This window comes from Clarias gariepinus, chromosome 13 (genome assembly GCF_024256425.1).
Source record: "Clarias gariepinus isolate MV-2021 ecotype Netherlands chromosome 13, CGAR_prim_01v2, whole genome shotgun sequence".
In the NCBI taxonomy this organism is placed as follows: domain Eukaryota; kingdom Metazoa; phylum Chordata; class Actinopteri; order Siluriformes; family Clariidae; genus Clarias; species Clarias gariepinus.
The window spans coordinates 14,584,941-14,608,055 of NC_071112.1; the positions used below are offsets into that span (position 1 = coordinate 14,584,941).

Here is a 23,115-nt window from a genome sequence, read left to right on the forward strand (position 1 = left end):
ATCATTTCGTGTCTCCTGGTCCCTGAGTAGCGTGCAAGGCTAACCTGTGATCCTCGGGTTGCCCATAGCAACAGTGTAACAACGTTACAAATCATCCACCTTACCGCGAATTGTCGCCACCTAGCGGTCAAAAGTAGATAAATAAATAAACATCACCGAAATCAATGACGTAATTATGTACTGTACAGTCCCCTGCACCCTGTCCCCTTTTTTTAATACACTGTACACATTAGGATTTAAGATCAAAAGATGACTATAAGACAATGCTTTCATTTAATTTTATCGTTTCATTTCATGTTAGATTAACTATTTAAGATAAAAATTATATATATATATATATATATATATATATATATATATATATATATATATATATATATATATATATATATATATATATAATTTTATATATTTTATAAAATATAAAGGTCCTTCTCAAAAAATAAGCATATTGTGATAAAATTCATTATTTTCTGTAATGTACTGATAAACATTAGACTTTCATATATTTTAGATTCATTACACACAACTGAAGTAGTTCAAGCCTTTTATTGTTTTAATATTAATGATTTTGGCATACAGCTCATGAAAACCCAAAATTCCTATCTCAAAAAATTAGCATATCATGAAAAGGTTCTCTAAACGAGCTATTAACCTAATCATCTGAATCAACTAATTAACTCTAAACACCTGCAAAAGATTCCTTTTAAAAACTCCCAGCCTGGTTCATTACTCAAAACTGCAATCATGGGTAAGACTGCCGACCTGACTGCTGTCCGGAAGGCCATCATTGACATCCTCAAGCAAGAGGGTAAGACACAGAAAGAAATTTCTAAACGAATAGGCTGTTCCCAGAGTGCTGTTTCAAGGCACTTCAGTGGGAAGTCTGTGGGAAGGAAAAAGTGTGGCAGAAAACGCTGCACAACGAGAAGAGGTGACCAGACCCTGAGGAAGATTGTGGAGAAGGACGGGTTTCAGACCTTGGAGGACCTGCGGAAGCAGTGGACTGAGTCTGGAGTAGAAACATCCAGAGCCACCGTGTACAGGCGTGTGCAGGAAATGGGCTACAACTGCCAGGTCAAGCCACTTTTTAACCAGAAACAGCAGCAGAAGAGCCTGACCTGGGCTACAGAGAAGCAGCACTGGACTGTTGCTCAGTGGTCCAAAGTACTTTTTTCGGATGAAAGCAAATTTTGCATGTCATTCGGAAATCAAGGTGCCAGAGTCTGGAGGAAGACTGGGGAGAGGGAAATGCCAAAATGCCTGAAGTCCAGTGTCAAGTACCCACAGTCAGTGATGGTCTGGGGTGCCATGTCAGCTGCTGGTGTTGGTCCACTGTGTTTTATCAAGGGCAGGGTCACTGCAGCTAGCTATCAGGAGATTTTGGAGCACTTTATGCTTCCATCTGCTGAAAAGCTTTATGGAAATGAAGATTTCATAACGACCTGGCACCAGCTCACAGTGCCAAAACCACTGGTAAATGGTTTACTGACCATGGTATTACTGTGCTCAAGTGGCCTGCCAACTCTCCTGACCTGAAACCCATAGAGAATCTGTGGGATATTGTGAGGAGAAAGTTGAGAGACGCAAGACCCAACACTCTGGATGAGCTTAAGGCCGCTATCGAAGCATCCTGAGCCTCCATAACACCTCAGCAGTGCCACAGGCTGATTGCCTCCATGCCACGCCGCATTGAAGCAGTCATTTCTGCAAAAGGATTCCCGACCAAGTATTGAGTGCATAACTGAACATAATTATTTGAAGGTTGACTTTTTTTGTATTAAAAACACGTTTCTTTTATTGGTCGGATGAAATATGCTAATTTTTTGAGATAGGAATTTTGGGTTTTCATGAGCTGTATACCAAAATCATCAATATTAATACAATAAAAGGCTTGAACTACTTCAGTTGTGTGTAATGAATCTAAAATATATATATAAGTCTAACGTTTATCAGTACATTACAGAAAATAATGAACTTTATATAAAAATATGCAAATTTTTTTAGAAGGATCTGGTGTATATATATATATATAAAATATAAAAAATATTAATAAAAAATATATAAGCACAAATGAAAACCCACTTACTCACTTATCATCATTCCTGATTAATTCTGTCTACAGGGTCGAGGGGGCCTGGAGCTATTCCAGGAGGCTTAGTGCACCTTGAAAGGGTTGACAACCATCACAGGACACATACAAAGATATACACACTCACATGCTCATTCACTACGGCCAATTTGTGGTTAGCACTGTCGCCTTGGTAGTTAGCACTGTCGCCTTGCACCTCCAGGGCCCAGGTTTGATTCCGACCGGGTTTAATTCCCGCCTATGTCCATGGAGTTTGCACTTTCTCCCTGTGCTTGGTGGGTTCCTCCGGGTAGTCCGGTTTCCTCCCATAGTCCAAAGACATGCCGATTGGGCTAATTGGTTCCCAAATTGTCAGTAGTGTGTGTATGCGTGTGTGAGTGTGTGTGCCCTGCGAAGAATTGGCTTTATTTCCAGGATGCACTCTGTCTCTTGCCCTAAGTCTCCTTGGATAGGCTCCAGACCCCCACACAAGCCTGTATGAAATGAAAATGAAAGAAAAATTAATTAAACAATACCTCTGAAAGTCTACTGTTTGTGGAGTAGGTTCATCTGTAAAAGCTGCAAAGGCAATATCCAAACAATTCTTTAGTAGAAAGGGTGAAAAGGCCAGATTTTAATTCACAACAAAGAAATAATCAGCAAAAAGTTCTGGGAGCAAGATTGACCTCTACTTAAAAAAAAAATGGAAAAGTGAAAGTGTGGAAAAAGGAAGGATACAAACATATAAGCTAATCAGTCAAGCATGGTGGCGATAGAGTCATGGCATGGGTTGGGCTCGCATGGCTGTTCCTGGAAAAAGCTCACTAATCTTCAGGCCCGAACTGGCCATCGGGGCCTCCTGGTGATCTGGCGAGCCGTGACCTGGCAGGCCGTTTTTATTCATTTTTTACTAATTGTTTTAGTAATAATTTATATATAATTTTATATTATTACAGAGACAGCAGCCAGGTGTAGCAGAAAGGGTAAGAGCATGCAAAAAGAAAGCACTTCAGTGAGAAGCAGCAAAATCTTCTAAGCAAAAAAAAAAAACTTCTGATCTGTTCAGGGCTTCAAGTGCCGGTCAGCTCCACCTGCAAATGGCTGTTTTGTCTTTGCAAGTATTGAATCGCTATCCAATATTAAATGTAGTGTCCCTACTATGATCACTTAAAATATTATATGGTAAAAGACGTTAATATAATTTATTACATTACATGAGTATTTTAGGATAGGTGTGGATTTTCCCAGCCTGAAATTGTGTCCCTGTCCGTCCTGCTAATCTTTATTGATGATGTAACTTCTGACAGGCAGCATGGTGGCTTAGTGGTTAGCACTGTGGTATCACACCTCCAGAGTCCAGGTTTGATTCCTGCCATGGGTCCGTGTGCTGGGAGTTTGCATATTCACCCTGTGCTTGGTACTGTAGGTTTTCTCCAGGTGCTCCAGTTTCCTCTCACAGTCCAAAGACCTGAAGATTAGACTAATTGACTCACAAGCTACACTTGTGGGCTAAGTGGTTCATCATCTTTGGGTCCAACACAGAATTTGTTTTATCTATAACTGATGAATTAGTGCAATTTTCTCCTTGTTCAGATATTTCTTCTAATAAGTTAATTAATAACTTGCCTGTTTTTGTTTAGGTTATAGTGTTTAGGTTTTTTGCTAATGCTAACCGGGCCCTGAAGCATTCTTTTTTTATACTACATTTAAATTTCTATATATTTTTTTTTTATACTAGCCTAGAAACTGTGATGCGATAAATTATTCATGTTAAAACATAAAATATTTAATACTGTATATGCATTAAAAATATAATTTACATTTTGTTGACGAACACATCATATTCCAGCACAGATGTGTTTTGAACTTAGAGATGCAATAATACTAGAGCAAGATACTAGGGTAAAGAATGATTTACAAATTATACATAACAGAATACTGTATACAAATAACTGCCTGCCAGCTGACACACAGTATGAATGCAGATCAATTCCTGATCTCTGTTTCCCCCAAATGAGGATGGGTTCCCTGTTGAATCTGGTTCCTCTCAAGGTTTCTTCCTATTGCCATCTCAGGGAGTTTTTCCTTGCCACTGTCGCCCTCGGCTTGCTCACCAGGGACTATCTGACCATTTTGATTCATACACATTCAAATTCCATACAAATTTAAATAATTCTTTTGATTGTGTAAAGCTGCTTTGGGACAATGCCAATTGTTAAAAGCGCTATATAAATAAAAATTTAATTGAATTGAAATATATTTGTATAAATAAACTGAGAAGTTTTTATTTGTTTATAAAATAAAGTGGCAATTAGAGCATGTATTGGGAATTTGATGAAGAATTCACTACTATGTCAGTGTAAACACTATGTGTTTTTCAAAGTGTTTCCATAAAGCAGTCGTATTGGTGATGATTAAACTCTCGGATACAATTGAGAATTGAACCAGAATAACAAAAGAACTGGTTAAATGTACTAATAATGTTCATAAGTGCAGATTATATGCAATATAATTGCAAATGTGGTGTCAGGGAAAGCTAACAAAAAGGGTCCCTCCCAAAGAGCCAAAATAAAATAATCTCTCATGTTTAAACTGTATGGGAAACTGGGAATACAAACATACAAAAACTTAGACAGGTTTTTTTTTAATGCCCACTTGGCTATCCAAACTTTCTTTAAGTAATGTTGTGGCATGCCCACCTTTTATCTTTATCACTTTTCATGTCTAATCAGTTGACCAGATACAGCAAAGCTGAAATCTTCATTACAGCAAATAAAAGGCATAAAGCCATTGTATTGTATTTTAGTGAAACAAAGGAAATGATGCAAGAGGAAGCAGCTCTGTTCCTCTGGTCTTCTGTCCCACACAGATAAGCCAAGGGTTTGCTAATTTTATAAGTAAAGGGGCAGGAAGAATGACGGGAAAGTTTCCGTCCCAGCAAACAAAAAGTGAACCAGCCTCCCTGAGAAAAAGGGTTTTTGAGAGTTGTCTTTCTTTGGGATTTGACCGCATGTAATTTGCCTTTCTGTTCATTTGCAAAATGGCTGCAAATGAAAACAATATCATGTTGGAGATACTTAAAACATTAGACGTTGGTAAGTTTCTGAGTATGTTTGAGTAAAATTTTTTATGAATTACCCTTAATGGCATCACATAGGATCAAAAATATATTCGGTATCACCGTAATCAGGTTAATCTTCCAATCAGGTTATGTTTTTGGCAAAATTCTTTTAAAGCTCAATCATGTCTGTTTATTCAGAGGAGCTGAGCCTGGCTTTCTGCTTATCGATGCTTGTTGGTCTGCTGATCGGAATCTTAATTTTCATCCTCCTAACATGGATCTCCAGACGAAGAGCTTCAGTGAGGATTAGCACACATCTTAATCAATCATCAGGAGCTGCTGGATTACACAATCACCGTGGCCAGCTAGGTGTCTACAGGAGTAATGGCTTCAATTTAAACAGTGACCGCACAAGCCGAGGTATGTTAAATCTTCAGAGACAGACATCTGTTGACCCTAACGAAGTGCTTGGACGCAGCCCCAGCTTTCAAGCATCCACCTTTCGACCACTGCGAAAAAAAGGCAGCGAGGATAAAGAAGATGAAAATCAAAGAGCTTTGCTTCATGACACCACTGGCACTGACTCCGTGACAGATCCTTATAATTTGGGCCAATCAGAATCGTTCTGGTTAGGGAAAGGCAGTCTGAGAGGCTTCCTTCCTACACAGACACCTCCACCTGCATATGACAGCGTTATCCATATCTTTCAAGAAACTCACACCTGATTTAATATGTGCATTTGTCTTATTTTGTGTGTGCATGTGTGTTTACATTGTTTAAGGCTATGTTCTAAATTTCTGCAGGATGATGTTTATATTTCTATAACATGAGGTTCCTCCAATCTTGCTATGTATATATTTAATCAGCAATGTGCAGCTAATGCAAGGCTGATCAAGATTCTTTTGAATGCAAATGGAATTTAAGCATTATGTAAATATAAAATAATAATAATAATAATAATAAAAAACATGCAACAAACAACTTTGTGCAAAATGCTTTAAACAGCCTAAACTATCAAATGAAACACAATTAAACAACTGAATGTCCATATTCATTTTAGGGGGGCTTATAAATAAATGTCCTGATTGAGAGGGTTAAACTGTAGGATGTGTAGGATATATTATGTGCAGATTTCTCAGCTGAAAGTGGGTATGTAGAACAAACATCATGTCTGACGGATCTTTTCGTGGGATATCTCATTAGCCTGGATAAGGTAGGAGAACCTTGAATAGCCACTTCCCATCAATAGACTCTCCCCTGCCCATTGCAGTGCTAATTCCAGGATGTTCCCTCTAGATGGGGTTGCCCGTCACGTGGTCTCTCATACGTCGTGTCGTCAGAGCGCGGGTTGCCTTGACCGCGTCGGTAACTCCTCATTCCTCGGGATGTGTTTTTTGCTCGGTCCCGCAATTTTTCCTTCAAGGACTATTTTCGTCTTTCTCATATTTCAACTATTTAGTCAGGATCTGGCAACCCATTAAGGCGCATTGACAGCGATTTGGAAAAGGTGAGTTTGCTTGTAAATTCATCGGGAATTATTATACCAATATTCCGTGTACCGCTTATGAAACGCTTAGATTTTCCAGATGCATTCTTTCACCAAGTTCCATGTAGCAGAAGTGAATCTCGAGGGTTTGAAATGTCCTCGGATTTAATCGGCCCCAGACGATAGTAGTTGTCGGCCGCAGATGATTTTTAACTTAAAAAGCAATCGTTTATAGCGGGTAATAACGGTTATCTAACGCAGTGATCGAGCATAAAGGGTTTCAATCTGTGAGTCGGTGAGAACATCAAGCTCTGCCTAAATACTGACCCGAAGGCCTTTGATAGTCGTGTGTTATTATAAATACAGCAGATACCGACAGGATAGTGTGTGATGTAGAGTGTGTGGGGGGGAAAGGCGAAGGTTTTGGTGGCATGAGATTTTTATTTCTTTTTTCTTAAACGAAAGGGCAGGCTGGGATGTCATTAAAATTCAGTGATCATCGCATCCTTGTTGCCATGACGGCTGTGAAGTAGACTGCCCTCATCCTTCATCTGCCCCGCTCCTACAGCTCACACAGCTCACACAGCCCGCTCTGTGCTGCCGACATTCCTGGCCTTCTATTCAATCAGCGAGAAAATACCTCTAATGCTGAATTCTGACACGAAATGAAGTGAACATTACACCAAATAAGCGCTAAGAACCTAAGTCTATTTTTTTCCAGAGAGAGATGTGATGCTAGAGCTGATAGACTACACCACAGGTGCCATAAGCCTTTGTTCTAATGTCCTCCTCGTTCCATCATTTCCCCCACAGAAAGCCTGGACTGTCGAAGAAAAAGCTCAAAGGATATGTTTTGAGAGTGCATTTTTAAAAAAATATCTAAATAAAAATCCTCCATACTGTTGATGACATCGACTATGATGGCCTGATATTTCCTAACATTCATCATCTATACGCCTCTGTGAGTAGAATAAGTATAGACTCCTCAGGTTCTGCAAGACATTTCTTAATCACCAAGAAAATGGAAGACTCATTCAAATGCCAGATTCGGACTAATAATGTCCAGGGACTATGAAGAGGTGAGTGGATTGTGCTTGCTGCTGCTAACATTCTTCTACCATGTCCACATGTTGCTCTTTTTTTTTTTTTATCAGCTTATTATTAGGTTACAGTACAGTATGTTGCATACAAACACATCAGTCAGTATCAGTGCGTCGCACCAACACGGATTAGATTAAACCAACCAGGATTAGTTTAGAGCTAAGCAAATCTTTAGGCGTACCCTAGAGCATAGAATCTTAAACCTTCTTTTCTCTTAAATCGCAAAACGGATGAATTATTCAAATGCGTACAATAATGTTCTGGTGATTTTTTTTTTTTTGTTCAAATGCAGAAATGTTTTAAATCTGAACATTATGTTTAGGCATCATTTTACTTGTGTTTCTGCTATTGAGGTTTAATAGTAAACTTTTTTTAGAATAAGTGAACAGGACTATAAAAAACAAAATTAGAAAACAAATATACTGTAGCATTTATAATGGTGGGCAGTGATTCCTTACCATAGTCCTGGACTTCCATGGTCATGTTAGTGTTTTTCATGATCCAACACATCCACCTCAACATAGGAAGGGATCATAGCCCTTAAAACCCAGAGCATTTATCCATTTTTGCTCTGCTGTTTTTTTTAATAAACATTTATATGTCCAGTATAGAGTGACATATCCTTTTTTTTTTTTTTTTCGGCAATATGATGAACTGAACTAAAATGATTTTATTTAATTTTAACACACTATACAAACATGACTGTGCAAAAAAAAAATCATTTTAATGGATCACATTGGCAAAGAAATGTTACAGATCACGTGTTTTTATGGTTGTTTTTGTGATGTCGTTCCCATATCCCGATAGCGGTAAATCTTACGTCATAGACATAATGATAACTTTCGTTCTACCTGACAAATCCGAAAACCCCAAATGCACAGTTTAACGTCTGAAGCTTCCCTAACATATACCGGCAAGGCTTCCACATAAGCAGATATATATATTTTTTCAATCATCATTGACCTACAGTACGCTGGGTTTCCAGCAGGGATCTTTGCCGCTTGGGTTTTAAAGTTAATAAGCTCATTAGTTTAATTAGGTGTATTAGGACAGAGATAACCTAAAATGTTTAGGACATGGTACTTCAGAACCTTTGTCCTAGAGAGTACCAAATGATGTGTGTATATAATGTGGTGAGCTGTTCATGGGTAGTAGGGCAATTTTTTTGCATGCTGGGACTGATTATCTTTAATGATTAATCAAACCAATCTAAATAACTAAACTTCAATAATATTTTTTTAGCTTTACCTTGAATAGATACTTGTTTCTTTGCTTATAACTGAAAACTAGCACACATTTCACTCTCTGTATATGAAAATGTATACACACTATTAAAAAATCTAATAAATTAAGTTTAAATTAAAACATAACAGAATCAATATTAATCAAGATAAATACTCGCTGTGAGTAAATAAATAAATTATGTTGTATTAAGTGTTGGAAAACAGGCAATACAACTCTCCTCCTTCCTTCCCTATATAGCCTGGCAATTCAGTAGGGATGTTGGCGGCAGTGGAACATGGTCCTGTCCTCTGCAGTGACTCCAACATCCTCTGCCTCTCATGGAAAGGAAGAGTTCCCAAAAGTGAGAAGGAAAAGCCGGTGTGCAGGAGACGCTATTATGAGGAAGGCTGGCTGGCCACCGGAAATGCGAGGGGCGTTGTTGGAGTGACTTTCACTTCTAGTCACTGCAGAAGGGACAGGAATACTCCTCAGAGAATTAATTTCAATTTAAGAGGCCACAACAGTGAGGTTTGCACTTTATTAAATCTGATTCATTATATCTTGGAAGGTAACGTATTAGCAGTTCTACATTGCTGTATTTCAGAACATAAATATGAATGTCTAGGTAAAGCATAAGAGCCAGAGTATTTTAATACAGTGGATATAAAAAGGTCTACACTTCGCTTTTATTGCACGTATTATGATGTAATAATGAAGCCCAAATAAATCAGTGTCAGACCTGTTCTACCTATTATGCAAAATTCAGGTTTTAGTCATTTTTAGACATTCAGTTGGGTCTCCAGAGTGTGAGCCAATTAGATTTCTACCCTATTGTGACCTCTGAGGTATATTTTAGCTGTAGCATTAACAGATATGCGTCGGCAGTCCTCTGAGACCTATGTTAACTTGTTACAGAAATAGTCAAATCTTTAAATGCGATCTAGCAACCAACAAAATTCAACGAGAAAAATGAATGGTTTTAGGAATAAAGTAGAAGAAGCACTTAGAACAACCTGGTTACATAATGGGGGCATGTGGCTTTGCTCAGAATTAACAAATCAGATAAGTAACTATCATGCATCAGTTATCAGTGACTCAAATTAACCCTCAATAAAGATCAGCTGGTTCTGTAAAAGAATTCTTGAGATTTATCTGACTGCTGCTTATAGTCCACAAGGAGATTACAAGGCGTGGACAGGAAGTCAGTGTTGAAAGGTGTCGATTGGGTGAGATGCACAAAAAAACTCAAGCACATTAGATGTACCATGGAACACTACTATCATCAATTGGAGAAAATGGGGCACCACAATGACATTACCAACCACAGTATGTCCCTCAAAAATTGACAAAAAAAAGATTAGGTGAAAACATCCAGGAATATCAGCAATTACTAGCCACTCCCTGTGTGTGACTGCTATCTCTCATATTTTTCTCATGTCTGGCCTATAGGATATCATGGATCTCTTTCTTACTAAATCAAACAAAGAAAAGCATCCAAGGGCATCTAAATTGGCCCACGGCATATGACAAAATCTTATGATCAAAAGCTTTTAGCATAAATCTAAAAGATATGTTTGGCAGAAAAATCAGACGGCTTATTATCCAAAGAACACCATACCCACTGTGAAGGATGGTGCTGGCAACAAGAATCTGTGTGGCTTTTCAGCTAGGAGTGCAGCACTAGTCAAGATAAAAAGGAATTTTGGATAGCTTCAGATACCGGTTTCCAGGCAAAAGAAACCCAGCAATTTTCTGTTAGACGTGCAAAGATAAGATATGTTCACCTTCCAGCATGATAATGACCCAAAGCTCAAATGCAGGGCAAAAAAAAAAAAAAGTAATGTCTTTAGAAGAAGAAATCACTGTTTTAGATCAACTGTCATCAGATCAACTAAATTCTTGTAGAGTCACTTGAAGACTGAGCTGTGTACAGGATATGTCTTTGCAAGTTGATAGATATGTAGCATTTCTTTGCAAGGAATACAGTAATACAATTATTAAAGATGATTTTTATATTTTAACTCACTGTACTGTATGTAGTCAGGAATTTTATTAAACCAATAATGTAAGAATTAACTGTCTGTTGTGCAGGTTGTCCTTGTCCGCTGGAATGAGCCGTTTCAAAAGCTTGCTACGTGTGATATGGAAGGGGGGATATTTGTGTGGATACAGTATGAGGGGCGATGGTCTGTGGAGCTGGTTAATGATCGGGGAGCTCAGGTATTGTGTTACATCACAATCCTGTTGTTTCTCTGTTTAAGCACCATAATTACATTGCAATGATGTTTGTACTTGCTATGAAATTTCACAGAAGGAAAAAATAAAGATCTTTTGTTGTTATGGCTGCTTCCAAGTTTGAATTGTATTAAATGTTTCTTGTTGTGTTTGTTAGGTAAGTGATTTTACCTGGTCTCATGATGGGACTCAGGCCCTGATTGCCTACAGAGATGGCTTTGTCTTGGTGGGCTCTGTCAGTGGGCAGAGGCACTGGTCATCTGAGATCAACCTTGAGAGCCAAATCACCTGTGGAATATGGACCCCTGATGACCAACAGGTAATCCATTACAGTCAATACATCATCTGGGCCCAAAAAAGGTCATGTTTTAGAAGGGTCTAATAATTGGCTGATCCTTCCAAGGATATACTGTAGTGTTGAAATGACTGGAATTGGATTATCAACTGTAAAAAATATTATTAAAACCTGAAAGTTTAAAGTGCTAAAATGTTCACTGAAGAAATGTGATGGGAGATCACTTAAGCGTTTGATTAAGTTGCATTATATTCCAAATCCCATGACTTCTTGTTATAGAGTACGTGTGCAAATGTTTTTTGAATATTAAATCACAGCATTTTCACATGCACACATCATTTCCATTTAAGTATTTGGCATACCCTCTTATCCAAAGCGACTTATATCTTATTTTCTTTCTTTTTTACATCTGAGCAGTTAAGGGGTTAATTCCCTTGCTCAACAGTGCCAGCTTGGTGATGCTGGGGTTTGAACCTGGAACCTTCCGATTAGTAGTCCAATGCCTTAACCACTAAGCTAACCCTGAGAACTGACACTATGCTGAGTACTTGCGGGATTGGGACTAAACAGCTGTGTAGTTAGTGGGACTATTCAGGAAAAATGTTTAAATTTGCAAGGCTGTATAAATATTGGACTTTGGAGCAATGAAAAAAAAAAAAGTAGCCTAATGAATCCAGATTGACCCTATTTCAGATAGATATTTCAAGTATGTTGGGGTAAGAAAGGATACACATGAAGTAATGTGCCCATCATGCATAATGCCCACTGTACAAGGTGCTAAGTCAGTGTTATGTTTTGGGGTTGCTTTAGTTGTTCAGATCTACTGTAGGCTCAGCAGGGCCTATGCTCATGTGGCAATAAAATAGAGCCAGCTGGCTACCTGAATGTACTGAATGAACAGGTTATTCCTTTAATGGATTTTTCCTTTGCTGATAGCAGGGGCATGTTCGAGAATAAATAAAAAAAAGAGTGATCCTGGGGGCATAAGGTATCATTTTCTCGTGAATTGGCCATCATATTGGCAATCTAAGCTAAAGTCTGGAGTGTGTGACATTTTTTTGGCCATGTGTATGTGACATGTAAATCAACTTGTTCCCTGTTGGTGTGTGCAAATGATGACTGTATGTACACAGGTGTTGTTCGGAACAGCAGATGGGCAGGTAATTGTAATGGACTGTCATGGTCGGATGCTTGCCCATGTTCTACTACATGAGTCAGATGGCATTGTGGGCATGTCCTGGAACTGCCCTGACTTCCTGGTGGAAGACAGTACTGAGAGTGATACAGATTCTGATGACAACGCCCCAAGTCAAGGTAATAGTCTGCAATGTACAATACATTGCATTTTATCATTTTCGCAGTTTTTTCTCCATCATTGATCACTCTGAATCTGTCTTTCCTTTGAAGCACGTAATGTGAAGCCCCTTCTCACAGTAAGCTTCATATCTGGAGACATAAGCTTAATGAATAACTATGATGACCTTTCCCCCAACATTATCCACTCAGGACTAAAAGGTAAAAGATTGTGCTTTGTCACAGTTGTTATACTTTTTTGGTAACAACGGTTCCACTAGCTAAATATCTGTGTTTCTGTTATACAGATGTGGAGGTACAGTGGTGCTCTCAGGGAGACTTGTTAGCCGTAGCTGGAATGGAGAGACATGGGCTGCCTTCTGACTCAGCCTGTTCCTCCATGATAAGAAATGCCCTAGTCAAGTTTTACAATGTCCAAGGAGAACATATATACACTTTGGAAACACCTGCACAGGTCAGTTCTCATGCTATATAGTGATTAATTAACAAACTGTACTAAAAAAGACAGGCACAAAATACAAATTAAACAGTATAAACAAATTAATAAATGATATCCTTTATAAAAATCTTTGGCGGATCGAAGTGTAAATGGGGTTGGATTGTTCTAATTTCAGAGGCCCATCACCACTATATGCTGGGGTCATAGGGATTCAAGGTTGTTTCTGGCTTGTGGGCCAGCACTGTACGTTGTACGGGTCGAGCACAGGGTGGCTAGCCTCCAACTGCTGTGTCAGCAGGGCATTGCCAGTGCCCTAAGAGAGGAGAGAGATGTGAGCAAACTGAACATGCCATCTCTCCTTTGTTCCTATGTTACCAGTGCATTTATACCAACCATCAAGGTAAGTAAGAATGATACTATATCCCATCATGAGGCAATTATCTAAAGTGACACCAAGTAAGAATAATTAAATACTGATTTGCATTTTCTATCTACAGCCTCCTATTCCTGATCCAAACAACATTCGCGACTTTGTTAGCTACCCTACAGTGGGAAACGAGAGATTGCATTGTACAATGAAGCGTGCCGAAGAGAATCCAGAGGCAGGAGGCCCATGCTACACCCTCTATTTGGAGCACTTGGGAGGTCTGGTGCCTATCCTTAAAGGCCGTCGTATCAGCAAACTGCGTCCGGAATTTATTATAATGGATCCCAAAATGGACAGTAAGACAGGTAGAGTTTAAATATGTTATCATTGTTGCCTTGGATTGTTGAATATGGATTTTTCCCTAATCATTCCTGATGCAGAAAAAACACTTTTTTCAAAGCAAACATGATTTTGTTGATGAATTTCAGATGAGGTGTGCGTGAATGGTATGTTATCCTACATGACCGACAGCTGCAACTGCTCTGACTCTAGTGACATTGAATTGAGTGACGAATGGGTCGAAAGGAAGTCACCCAAACTTTCTAGGGGAAACAGGTCTCCCAAACTTCCAAGGTAAAGTGCTATGAAAAAGATAACTGAATAATCAGTCAAATGGTAAACAGTTAGTGGGATTCTAAGAGACAAGACAATATAAAGCACAATATAAACTGTTTGTTTAATATTATTTTATTAGTTCTTTATAAAAGTGTATATTCTGAACTACTAGTAAACAAGAACATAATAAGGATTTAAAAAATGTCATGAGATATATAATATATTTCCTCATTATTCTGTTTTAGAATCAATATGGAATCAAGAAAGTCTCCCAAACTTGCCCAAACATCCCAAGAATTGTCCAGGTCTCCAAGATTACCAAAGAAAGCTGCTATTCGATCTCCTAGTCTCACTCGCAGGGAGTTTCCTGTAGATGGATTAAGTGAGGTATTAAAAATGAAGCTTTTGGAAATTGTGTCTGATCATAACTACACTTTTAAACCCATGATTGTAATTGCCTTTCAGCATAATTATCTGGCTCAAGTCACCTCGAACATCTGGGGTACAAAGTTCAAGATTGTGGGACTTGCTTCTTTTTTGCCAGCGAATTTGGGTGCAGGTATAAAAATTGACTCAGTAAAGTTTTATTTTCTCTATTTCTTTTAATATAATTAACAGTAGTTTATCAATCATTATTTATGTTTTTATGTTGATTTTGTCTGTTACAGTTATCTACAAAACCAGTTTGCTGCACTTGCAACCACGTCAGATGACAATCTATCTACCAGAGGTCCGTAAAATTTCCCTTGACTTCATGAGTCTACCAGTTTTCAATCCCAATGTTTTTAGCGAAGATGAAGATGATTTACCAGGTAAACATTTACAGAACACATTTAACATATGAATAACTAAACATCTGTGTGGATGAAGTGTTAATTCAGTGGTACCATTATTTTTGTTTTAGTCATGGGGCCTTCAGGTGTATCGGGTGATAATCCTCCCTGCACAGTTAATATTCCCATTGCTCCTATACATAGTCCAGCTCAAGCCATGTCGCCGACACAGAGCATAGGACTTGTGCAGTCTCTTTTAGCAAATCAGAATATTCAGCTTGACGTCCTGACCAATCCCACGGCCACGGCAGCCGCAGCTGCTGCAGCTGCGGCGGCAGCAGCTAAGGCAGCGGTTCCTGATCATAGTGCAGACAGTGTGACAGCACAATACACTGTGCCAGCAAGATACTCTAGTCCTGGACAAGTTATCTTTAGTGGCCTTGAAATGAGTAACCTGGGTTTGAGTGGAACACTCCCACCACCACCACATCATTTGCCCCCACAACCTCATCAGCAGCAACGTCAGCAGCAACAGCAACAAGATGATCATCATCAAACCAAACATCAACAACAGACACAAACACAACAGCAGCATCTGAAGTTACAACAGCACCAGCAAGCACAGCAACAGCACCAACAACCATTACAGCATCATCAACAGCACCAACAACCATTACAGCATCATCAACAGCACCAACAACCATTACAGCATCATCAACAGCACCTGCAGCATCAACAACAGCTACAAACGCAGCATCATCAGCAAATTCAACAGCACATACAACAGCAGCACCAACAGCAAATGCAACAGCATCATCATCAAATGCAGCAGCAGCAACTACAGCAACATCATCAGCAGTTGCAACAGCAGCAGTTGCAACAGCAGCAGTTGCAACAGCAGCAATTGCAACAGCAGCAGTTGCAACAGCAGCAGTTGCAACAGCAACAGCTGCAACAGCAGCAGTTGCAACAGCAACAACTGCAGCAGCAGCAATTGCAACAGCAAATACATCAACAGCAAGTCCAACATCACCATCAGCAAATACAACAACAGCAGCATCAGATGCACCTACAGCATGAGCAAATGCAGCAGCAACAGCAGCAAATTCGTCAACAGATTCAAGAAATGAGACAACAGCAGCAACAGCTTCAGCAGCAGCACCAACAAATTCAGCAGCAACATCAACAGATGCAAAGACAGCATCAACAAATGCAACAACAACTCAAGATGCAAATAACGTTACCACCACCTCCTTCAGGCTATGCCCCTATTTCCATGCATCAGCTACAAATGATGCCTGCAATTCCTCACCAAGAGCAGCCACCAGAAAGAGCAGAGCAAACGCACACTCTTAAAGTCCCTTCTAGACCACAGTCTTTTATTGAAAATGACAACTCTCTTGAAATTCAGATGCGTAAAATGAATCCTCCACCTCCATATCCAGGTACGGTGGTATCTGCAGCAGTGGCAGGTCCCTCAGTCCAGCCAGGTCTAATTGGTAACAGTGAGAACAGTAACACACTTCCATCAGACCCGTGTCTGTCTAAGGATGAGTTCTCTCTTCACCCAGTGACCATTCAGTACCCGACACCTCTTGGTTATGAAAGGATAACAACTTTTGACAGCAGTGGAAATGTGGAGGAGGTGTGTCGCCCACGTAGACGTCTTATACGGAATCAGAATGCTTATGGCTTGCAAGGAATGGGTAGCTCAGCTACATTGAAAGTTACCTCTTCTGAAAATAAGAAGGTCCAGCTTCCTTATAGCTCAGCAACTCTCAGTCGCCTTTCAGTGCCTCGATATTCCATACCAAGTGGGGATCCGCCACCATACCCAGACCCTGCTAATCAGATCAATGTTAATAGGAGTCCCACACAAAGGATTGACAGCAGTCTTATTCATGCTACTCTGCGACGGGATCGCAGAGAAAATTCTCTGAAGGTTCCTCAATTGGTGGACACAGCAAGGACTCTACCAACCAAATCTAAAGTTAATAATGCCCTTGCACTTTCTTACCAACCTAGGATTCCCACAGCTTTGTATACTTGCACTCAGTGCAGCAGTAACAGCAGCAGTACCAGTGTAAGTGTGAGTGGTGGTGGAAGCAACAGCAGCGGTATTGCAGGGGGAACAGTAGTGCGGCAGGATTTTCCACCTGGCAAAGGGGCACAACACAGTACCATAATTGTCCACTCTAAAAGTGCTTCAACTCTGGCTTCACAGTCCTCTTACAACCTCCTGAGTCCTGTTGACAATAGTAGAGACAGGACTGTTTATATCAACTCTGCCTTTACTGAAGATGAGACTCTAAACCAACAGTGCCACTTGGAAAAATCAATGCGCCATTTAACTCTTGGAGATGTCAGTTTAACAGTGAAGCGGCCACCACCTTACCAGTGGGATTCTCCTGCTTCAGATCAAATATGGATGGCCCAGGATCAAAATATGCTGACTAACCCACCAGGACCTCACAAACCACCCCATCTTTTACTTAGCCAAGCACAGCATTTAGACATAACTCGAATACCTTTCGTCCTCTCAGCGAAGCCTCCCACTAGTCCCAGTTCTATGACCATGCCATCAACATATCAGCTTTCTCTTTCACCCTTTCCCCCTGGTGTGGGCCATAGTGGTTCTCAGTTTCAGTCATTGCAAAGTACTCCACAGCCATGTGGCCCCAGCGATATGGTAACCTCAATTCCATTCAACCAACAGGATCCGTCTCTTGTTTTACCCCCTGGTTATGCAAATAATCTGGCCAGTCTACCATGTTGCCCAATCCCACCCATGTACCCTGGCGCGAGCTCATGCACCAACCTTCAGCTTCATCCAATGGCTTTACATCCTTGGAGCACTTACGGTGCTTGCCCTCCCATGCAGGACCACTCAGCAACTTTACCAAGTAAAATGCACCAGAATCTGGAGAAGCCCATTCTCTCACCACCACCACCTCCGCCGCCTCCCCCACCTCCACCACCGCCACCTCCCCCACTCCCGCCTCCTCCTCCTCCAGCTGAACTCATGGCTCACCAAAGTACTTCAGAGGTTTTAGCTGACTCTGGTGAAAGTTTTCAGGAACAGTCCTCACTTAATGAGAGTCCAGTGCAACAGGGGTCAGACAGGTTCAGCAAAAAAAGTCGTAAGAGACTTGACAGCAGAGCAGAGGAGGCTGGCATGTCCACGGTTTCTGAGAGTAAGTCAAAAAAGGAAGGCCGTGCTCTGGCTGACTTCAATTCTCTCATTGCTAGCCCAAGGCTTGGTAGCAGAGAGAAAAAGAAACCTAAAGGACAGAAGGAGCAACTAAACAAGGCCAAAAAGCTGAGCAGGACCACTAATGAGTTCCAGGACAGCTCTGAAAGTGAACCTGAACTTTTCATAAGTGGTGATGAACTAATGAATCAAAGCCAGAGCAGCAAGAAAGGTTGGAAGAGCAAACGCAGTCTGCGCACAGCAAATGAACTAGAGGAAATTAAGTGCCGCAAGGCAAACGAGAGAGAAGATCGAAGCCTTGGCAGTCAAGGCTTTGTGTATGTCATGGCCAACAAACAGCCATTGTGGAATGAAGCCACTCAAGTCTACCAGCTTGACTTTGGTGGAAGAGTGACACAGGAATCAGCCAAAAATTTTCAGATTGAGCTGGATGGACGACAAGTAAGTCTTTGTTTTCCTCAGTTTTTTTAGCTTGTTTGGTTGCTCAGTTGTTCATTGTTTCAGTTTTCAGAGGCAACCTAATATATATATATATCAGTTAAAATAGGACATCATATTTTTGCCTACATCACAATGAAATAAAGTAAGATGTTTAACAATGGCTCTGTGATTGAAAGAGGAAGCCAGCATGTGTCTGATATTATAAAGTCTTTACATGTACACATTTTGTTCATTGCCAAGTACAGATAAAGTGTGACTATGGCCTTATGTGGGTAGACTGTAAAAGCTCCCTGTTATGTCACATTTGTTCTCTAGCCATTCTTGTTAACCCAAGTGACCAAGGTGTCCTGGCAGTCCTTCTGTTCACTTAACCACATCTCTTAACCACTGTTACTGTATTTACATAATCTACTTTTGTAGTTCCATACATGGTCAACAAGGGTGGCTTCCTTAAGAATGCTTGGAGACTGCATAGCAACCCTATCCCAGGTGTACATACAGTCTGAAATGACACCATGTCATAAAATAATAGACAGCACTTAGAAATATGTGGATAACATTTTTTTTTATTGATTGCTCAGTTAAATTACAATTATTGGGGAGAACCTGCACAAATCACTTCCTTTCTCCAGGGAGCTATCAGAGCCCCTTTATGGAACTCGCCATGGCAAAGAAAGACCAGGTCAGTGGTGTGCCTGGTTGCAGTCACTTCCTCATACCATTTTAGAGATCTCACTTACAGTTTTGGACAACTCTGCAAAAACTTTAAAACATTGTTCCTGGAGCAAGGTAAGGGGTTCAAGCAAGGCGCAGTAAGAAAGTCTTCTAATTGTTTTCATGCAATTAATGTGTAGATAGAGTACATACAGAAGTGTGTCTCAAGTGGCAAAAAAGCCAAAGCGTTTTAAGGAGCACTTGTGGCACTAGAACCATGGGGACTACATGGAAGGGCTGTGAACTGGTATGTCATTCGGCCATTGTAAAATTTCATCGCTCAGTGGTAGTTAGAAATGTAGAAAAGGGTCTTTTAGATCCATGATTACAATCAATCATGTTTGCTTACTGCTTATTTTACATCCGACACAAAATCCACCCATCCAGTTCATCCTTTTCTTTATTACTTTCCTAGTAGGCATTAAATCCTTTATGCTTTATACTTGTAGATCTACATCCATGATGCCATATTCCATTCATCACTAAACAACGAAATGATACGCTATATGTTACCTTATTAGAATCCACTTCTCCAAGTCAAAGCAAGATGAGAATGGGAAGGAGAACAAATGTGACATAGTGACCTTTATAGGCTACCCTTGTGGGGTTACAGACACATTATGATTACTTTATTTGTGCTCAGAAAAGTAAAATCTGTCAAATGGGTCAAATACTTACATTTCTCACAAGTTTGTTAAATCTTGCTGGATAAATTTATGAAGAGTAATTTTGATCTCCTGTTGCAGGTGATGCAGTTCGGCAGAATTGATGGTAACGCGTACATCCTGGATTTTCAATATCCATTCTCAGCTGTTCAAGCATTTGCTGTCGCCTTGGCCAATGTCACTCAGAGGCTCAAATAAAGGACAACATTGGCCATCTTGTGCAAGGCAACATGATTTGCTGATTATATATTGTGAATACCAATGGACAACGCTTTATGTTGCCAAATAAATATGGTACAGCTTGTGTTGGGCCAGGTTTTAAAGGTAACAGTGAGAGGAAAGTGGTAAGAAACATAGCATACTTGAGAGTGAAGAAGGTACAGAATGGTTGTAATACTCATTCTTTTATTAACTTTAGGGGAAGAAGACAAAAAAGAGGTAGAAAGAACACAGGACCAGTGCTTGGTTAACGCTAGTAAAGATCAGTTCTTACTTTTGATTTTTCTTTCAGTGTGCGTGTATATGTTTCATAACATTAATATATTAAAGGATAAACAATGATTTGCATGCAAACCTTTGCCAATTTAGTTACCCTGTGATGATGAAATTCCCGTACTATGGATTGTTTTGCTGCAGGTTGTTTTCCCGAGTGTGAGTGGTAATATGAATTTTACAAATTAAGGGGGATAATGCCATAAGTGAAAAATATTTTTGAACTTCTTTTGACTGTTCTATTTATCGTACCTCATTTATGTGTGGTGTAACATGAATCAGGCATTATTACTATTAACTTCATCGTCTCATTGCGAGTTAATTTATTTGTTGACTTTTTATTTTATGATCACCCTTTGTAATTGCAGCATTTTTCTATCACTATAAAACACAAATAGATGTTGATCATGAATCAGGCTGTGTTAAATAATATTTGAATCACTGTAGATTTGTAAAATAATTCCACACATTTTATTACATCTCGCTACATGAGCAACTACTTTTCACTTACAGTAAGGATTGATTTCGGACGATGTGTTCGCAATTTGGTCTGTTAATTTTACGCGGAGGTTCTTACAGTCTACATATGTATCATTAATTTGACACTGTAATGTACAAATCTTGCTTTAGAAAGTAGACCTGGCTTTGTTTTGATACTACCACTTGGAGGATAATAGAACTGAATATAAAACTCTAAATGATGGCTACAATGATGTATGGGATACACATTTCCCATTTACATAAAAGAACATGGGGTTTTTTTTCCCTTTTTTAGGTTTGTAGAAGAAACATTTTAAGTCAATATTCAGCGTCAATGTCTCCTCATGACGTTAGGATTTCTATATGAGATTTGGTCTGCCATTCTATTTTCACCCATTTAGGAAAGTCAGGATTTGTTGATGTAGCAGTGCTGGGGTACCACAATATCACAGTCGAGACGAAATCCAATTGGCCCTTTTTATGTTTACTGAAATCAGTCAAGATCTGTTTATTGTATTTTATGTATACATATATACAGTATATATAAACACTCCTCCGCTTTATTATATAATTTCAGCTGTTATGTTGATTTTTATATTTCGAATGTAAGTTAAACTAAACATTTGCTGAGAGTATCTGTGTTGACAGATGATGGTTGATATGAACATTCTCCTGTTTTTTGGTGTATATGCTTTGATGATTTGCAAATTGAGCAATTTCTAATCTGTTATACTAGAGTATTCAGGCCCAGTTTGAATTGTGTGGAATGTGAGGCTTTAACTGTGCTAATGCTTTATTATTGTAATGTACAATAAACCATGATGAGCTTGTAATATTAACTCGTCTTCCTCATTCATTAAGACACATTTGGTATGCTATGAGAAAGCATATAGTGTACATATACAGAGGTAAACCAAAAAAAATGTCACTGATTCAAGTCATATATTCCTCTTTGCTATTGTTATTTATATTATATGGTATATGCATCCATACCGTACACCGTGACTAAGAGGCACTAGTATGTAGAAGGATGTAAAATGAGTTTGGAGTACTCATTCCAGACTATAAAAGGTTTTAATGTTTTAAATTAGCTGTTTAGCTGGATCAGTCCAATTAAATACCAAGCACTTTGCAGGCAATGATTTGGTTTTTCAGGAAGCCTTTTTTTTGTATTTCAAACCTCCCAAAATCCTGTGACTACAAGAGGTAAGCTTATCTATAACATTGCAGAAATCCAAATAGGCCCAGGAAACTTTGGTTGCACTGTACCAAATTATAAAATAAAATAAAAACATCTGGAAATATTGCAGTGGAGAATGACACTGTGTATCACACACTCATGACAATGAGTGTGTGATACACAGTGAGATAAAATAACATTTCTCCCATTGTGCATGTGATACATTTCTGACATAAACAGTGTTGACAGGACATGAAGAAAGTGCAACAGGAAGCATTCAGGCAGGGGGTATTGGAAACAACTGGGGTGTGTACACAGACATGCAGCAGAGCAACAATACTGAGCACAAATACATGACTGACATTAAACAAAGAGTCCAAATTGCAAAAAGTATAAATGAATTCCTTCATCTTCTAAATCGCTCATTTTGTGAACAGGCGTGTAGCATATCCCATAAGGCTTAGAGCATGAGGCGGGTACATCCTGGACAGGGTCCATCCATCGCAGAGCACACGAGCACACACTACAGGCAATTTGGAAATCCCAATTAGCCCAATCTGGACTGTGTGAGGTAACTGGAGTACACGGAGGAAACCCACCAAGCACGACAAGAGCATGCAAACTCCATGCACACAGACCGCGGGCCAGGAATCAAACCTGGACCCTGGAGGTGCAAAGCAACAGTGCTTACGACTGAGCGACAGGAATTAATTTAATTAAGATAAATAAATAAATAAAAGAAAAAGTGTCACAAGAAAGCTTGTGAAATAAATATTTATTTAAATAAATGAACAGCCTGTGAATTAAAACTCTTGAAATATTGTTTATTGCTCAGTATAGATGTTCTTTATTCAATTAATAATAAACCTCAGCAGCATACAAACTGCATCTGATTTAATTTTAGAGGCTCTGCATCCTCTAGGTCACATTACACACATGAACATTACATAC

The 23,115-nt window shown here is 39.4% G+C and overlaps 2 protein-coding genes across 2 annotated transcripts; both read left to right on the forward strand.

The window, feature by feature from the left end:
- The first annotated feature begins 4,976 nt into the window (after window positions 1-4,976).
- On the forward strand, window positions 4,977-6,083 carry myct1b (myc target 1b). Its single transcript, XM_053510275.1, has 2 exons — window positions 4,977-5,166; window positions 5,331-6,083. The coding sequence occupies exons 1-2, from the start codon at window positions 5,112-5,114 to the stop codon at window positions 5,855-5,857; spliced, it is 582 nt and encodes a 193-aa protein (XP_053366250.1). The 5' UTR covers window positions 4,977-5,111; the 3' UTR covers window positions 5,858-6,083.
- Window positions 6,084-6,241: 158 nt separating this feature from the next.
- tulp4b (TUB like protein 4b) lies at window positions 6,242-21,808 on the forward strand. The gene is made up of 16 exons (XM_053509630.1): window positions 6,242-6,639; window positions 7,432-7,697; window positions 9,202-9,471; window positions 11,035-11,163; window positions 11,336-11,497; window positions 12,607-12,787; window positions 12,881-12,988; window positions 13,075-13,241; window positions 13,402-13,626; window positions 13,724-13,958; window positions 14,082-14,226; window positions 14,454-14,595; window positions 14,674-14,767; window positions 14,877-15,020; window positions 15,113-18,633; window positions 20,094-21,808. Exons 2-16 carry the CDS (start codon window positions 7,677-7,679, stop codon window positions 20,208-20,210), a joined length of 5,661 nt encoding a protein of 1,886 aa, XP_053365605.1. The 5' UTR covers window positions 6,242-6,639; window positions 7,432-7,676; the 3' UTR covers window positions 20,211-21,808.
- The last annotated feature ends 1,307 nt before the right edge of the window (window positions 21,809-23,115 follow it).

Bases quoted from the DNA above. Each gene is read 5' to 3' on its own strand.
- myct1b (XM_053510275.1), top strand. From the start codon at position 5,112: ATGGCTGCAAATGAAAACAATATCATGTTGGAGATACTTAAAACATTA. The intron at 5,167-5,330 runs GTAAGTTTCTGA...CTGTTTATTCAG, and splicing joins ACTTAAAACATTAGACGTTG to AGGAGCTGAGCCTGGCTTTC.
- tulp4b (XM_053509630.1), top strand. From the start codon at position 7,677: ATGTCCAGGGACTATGAAGAG. The intron at 7,698-9,201 runs GTGAGTGGATTG...TTCCCTATATAG, and splicing joins TGTCCAGGGACTATGAAGAG to CCTGGCAATTCAGTAGGGAT. The intron at 14,768-14,876 runs GTATAAAAATTG...TGTCTGTTACAG, and splicing joins GCCAGCGAATTTGGGTGCAG to TTATCTACAAAACCAGTTTG.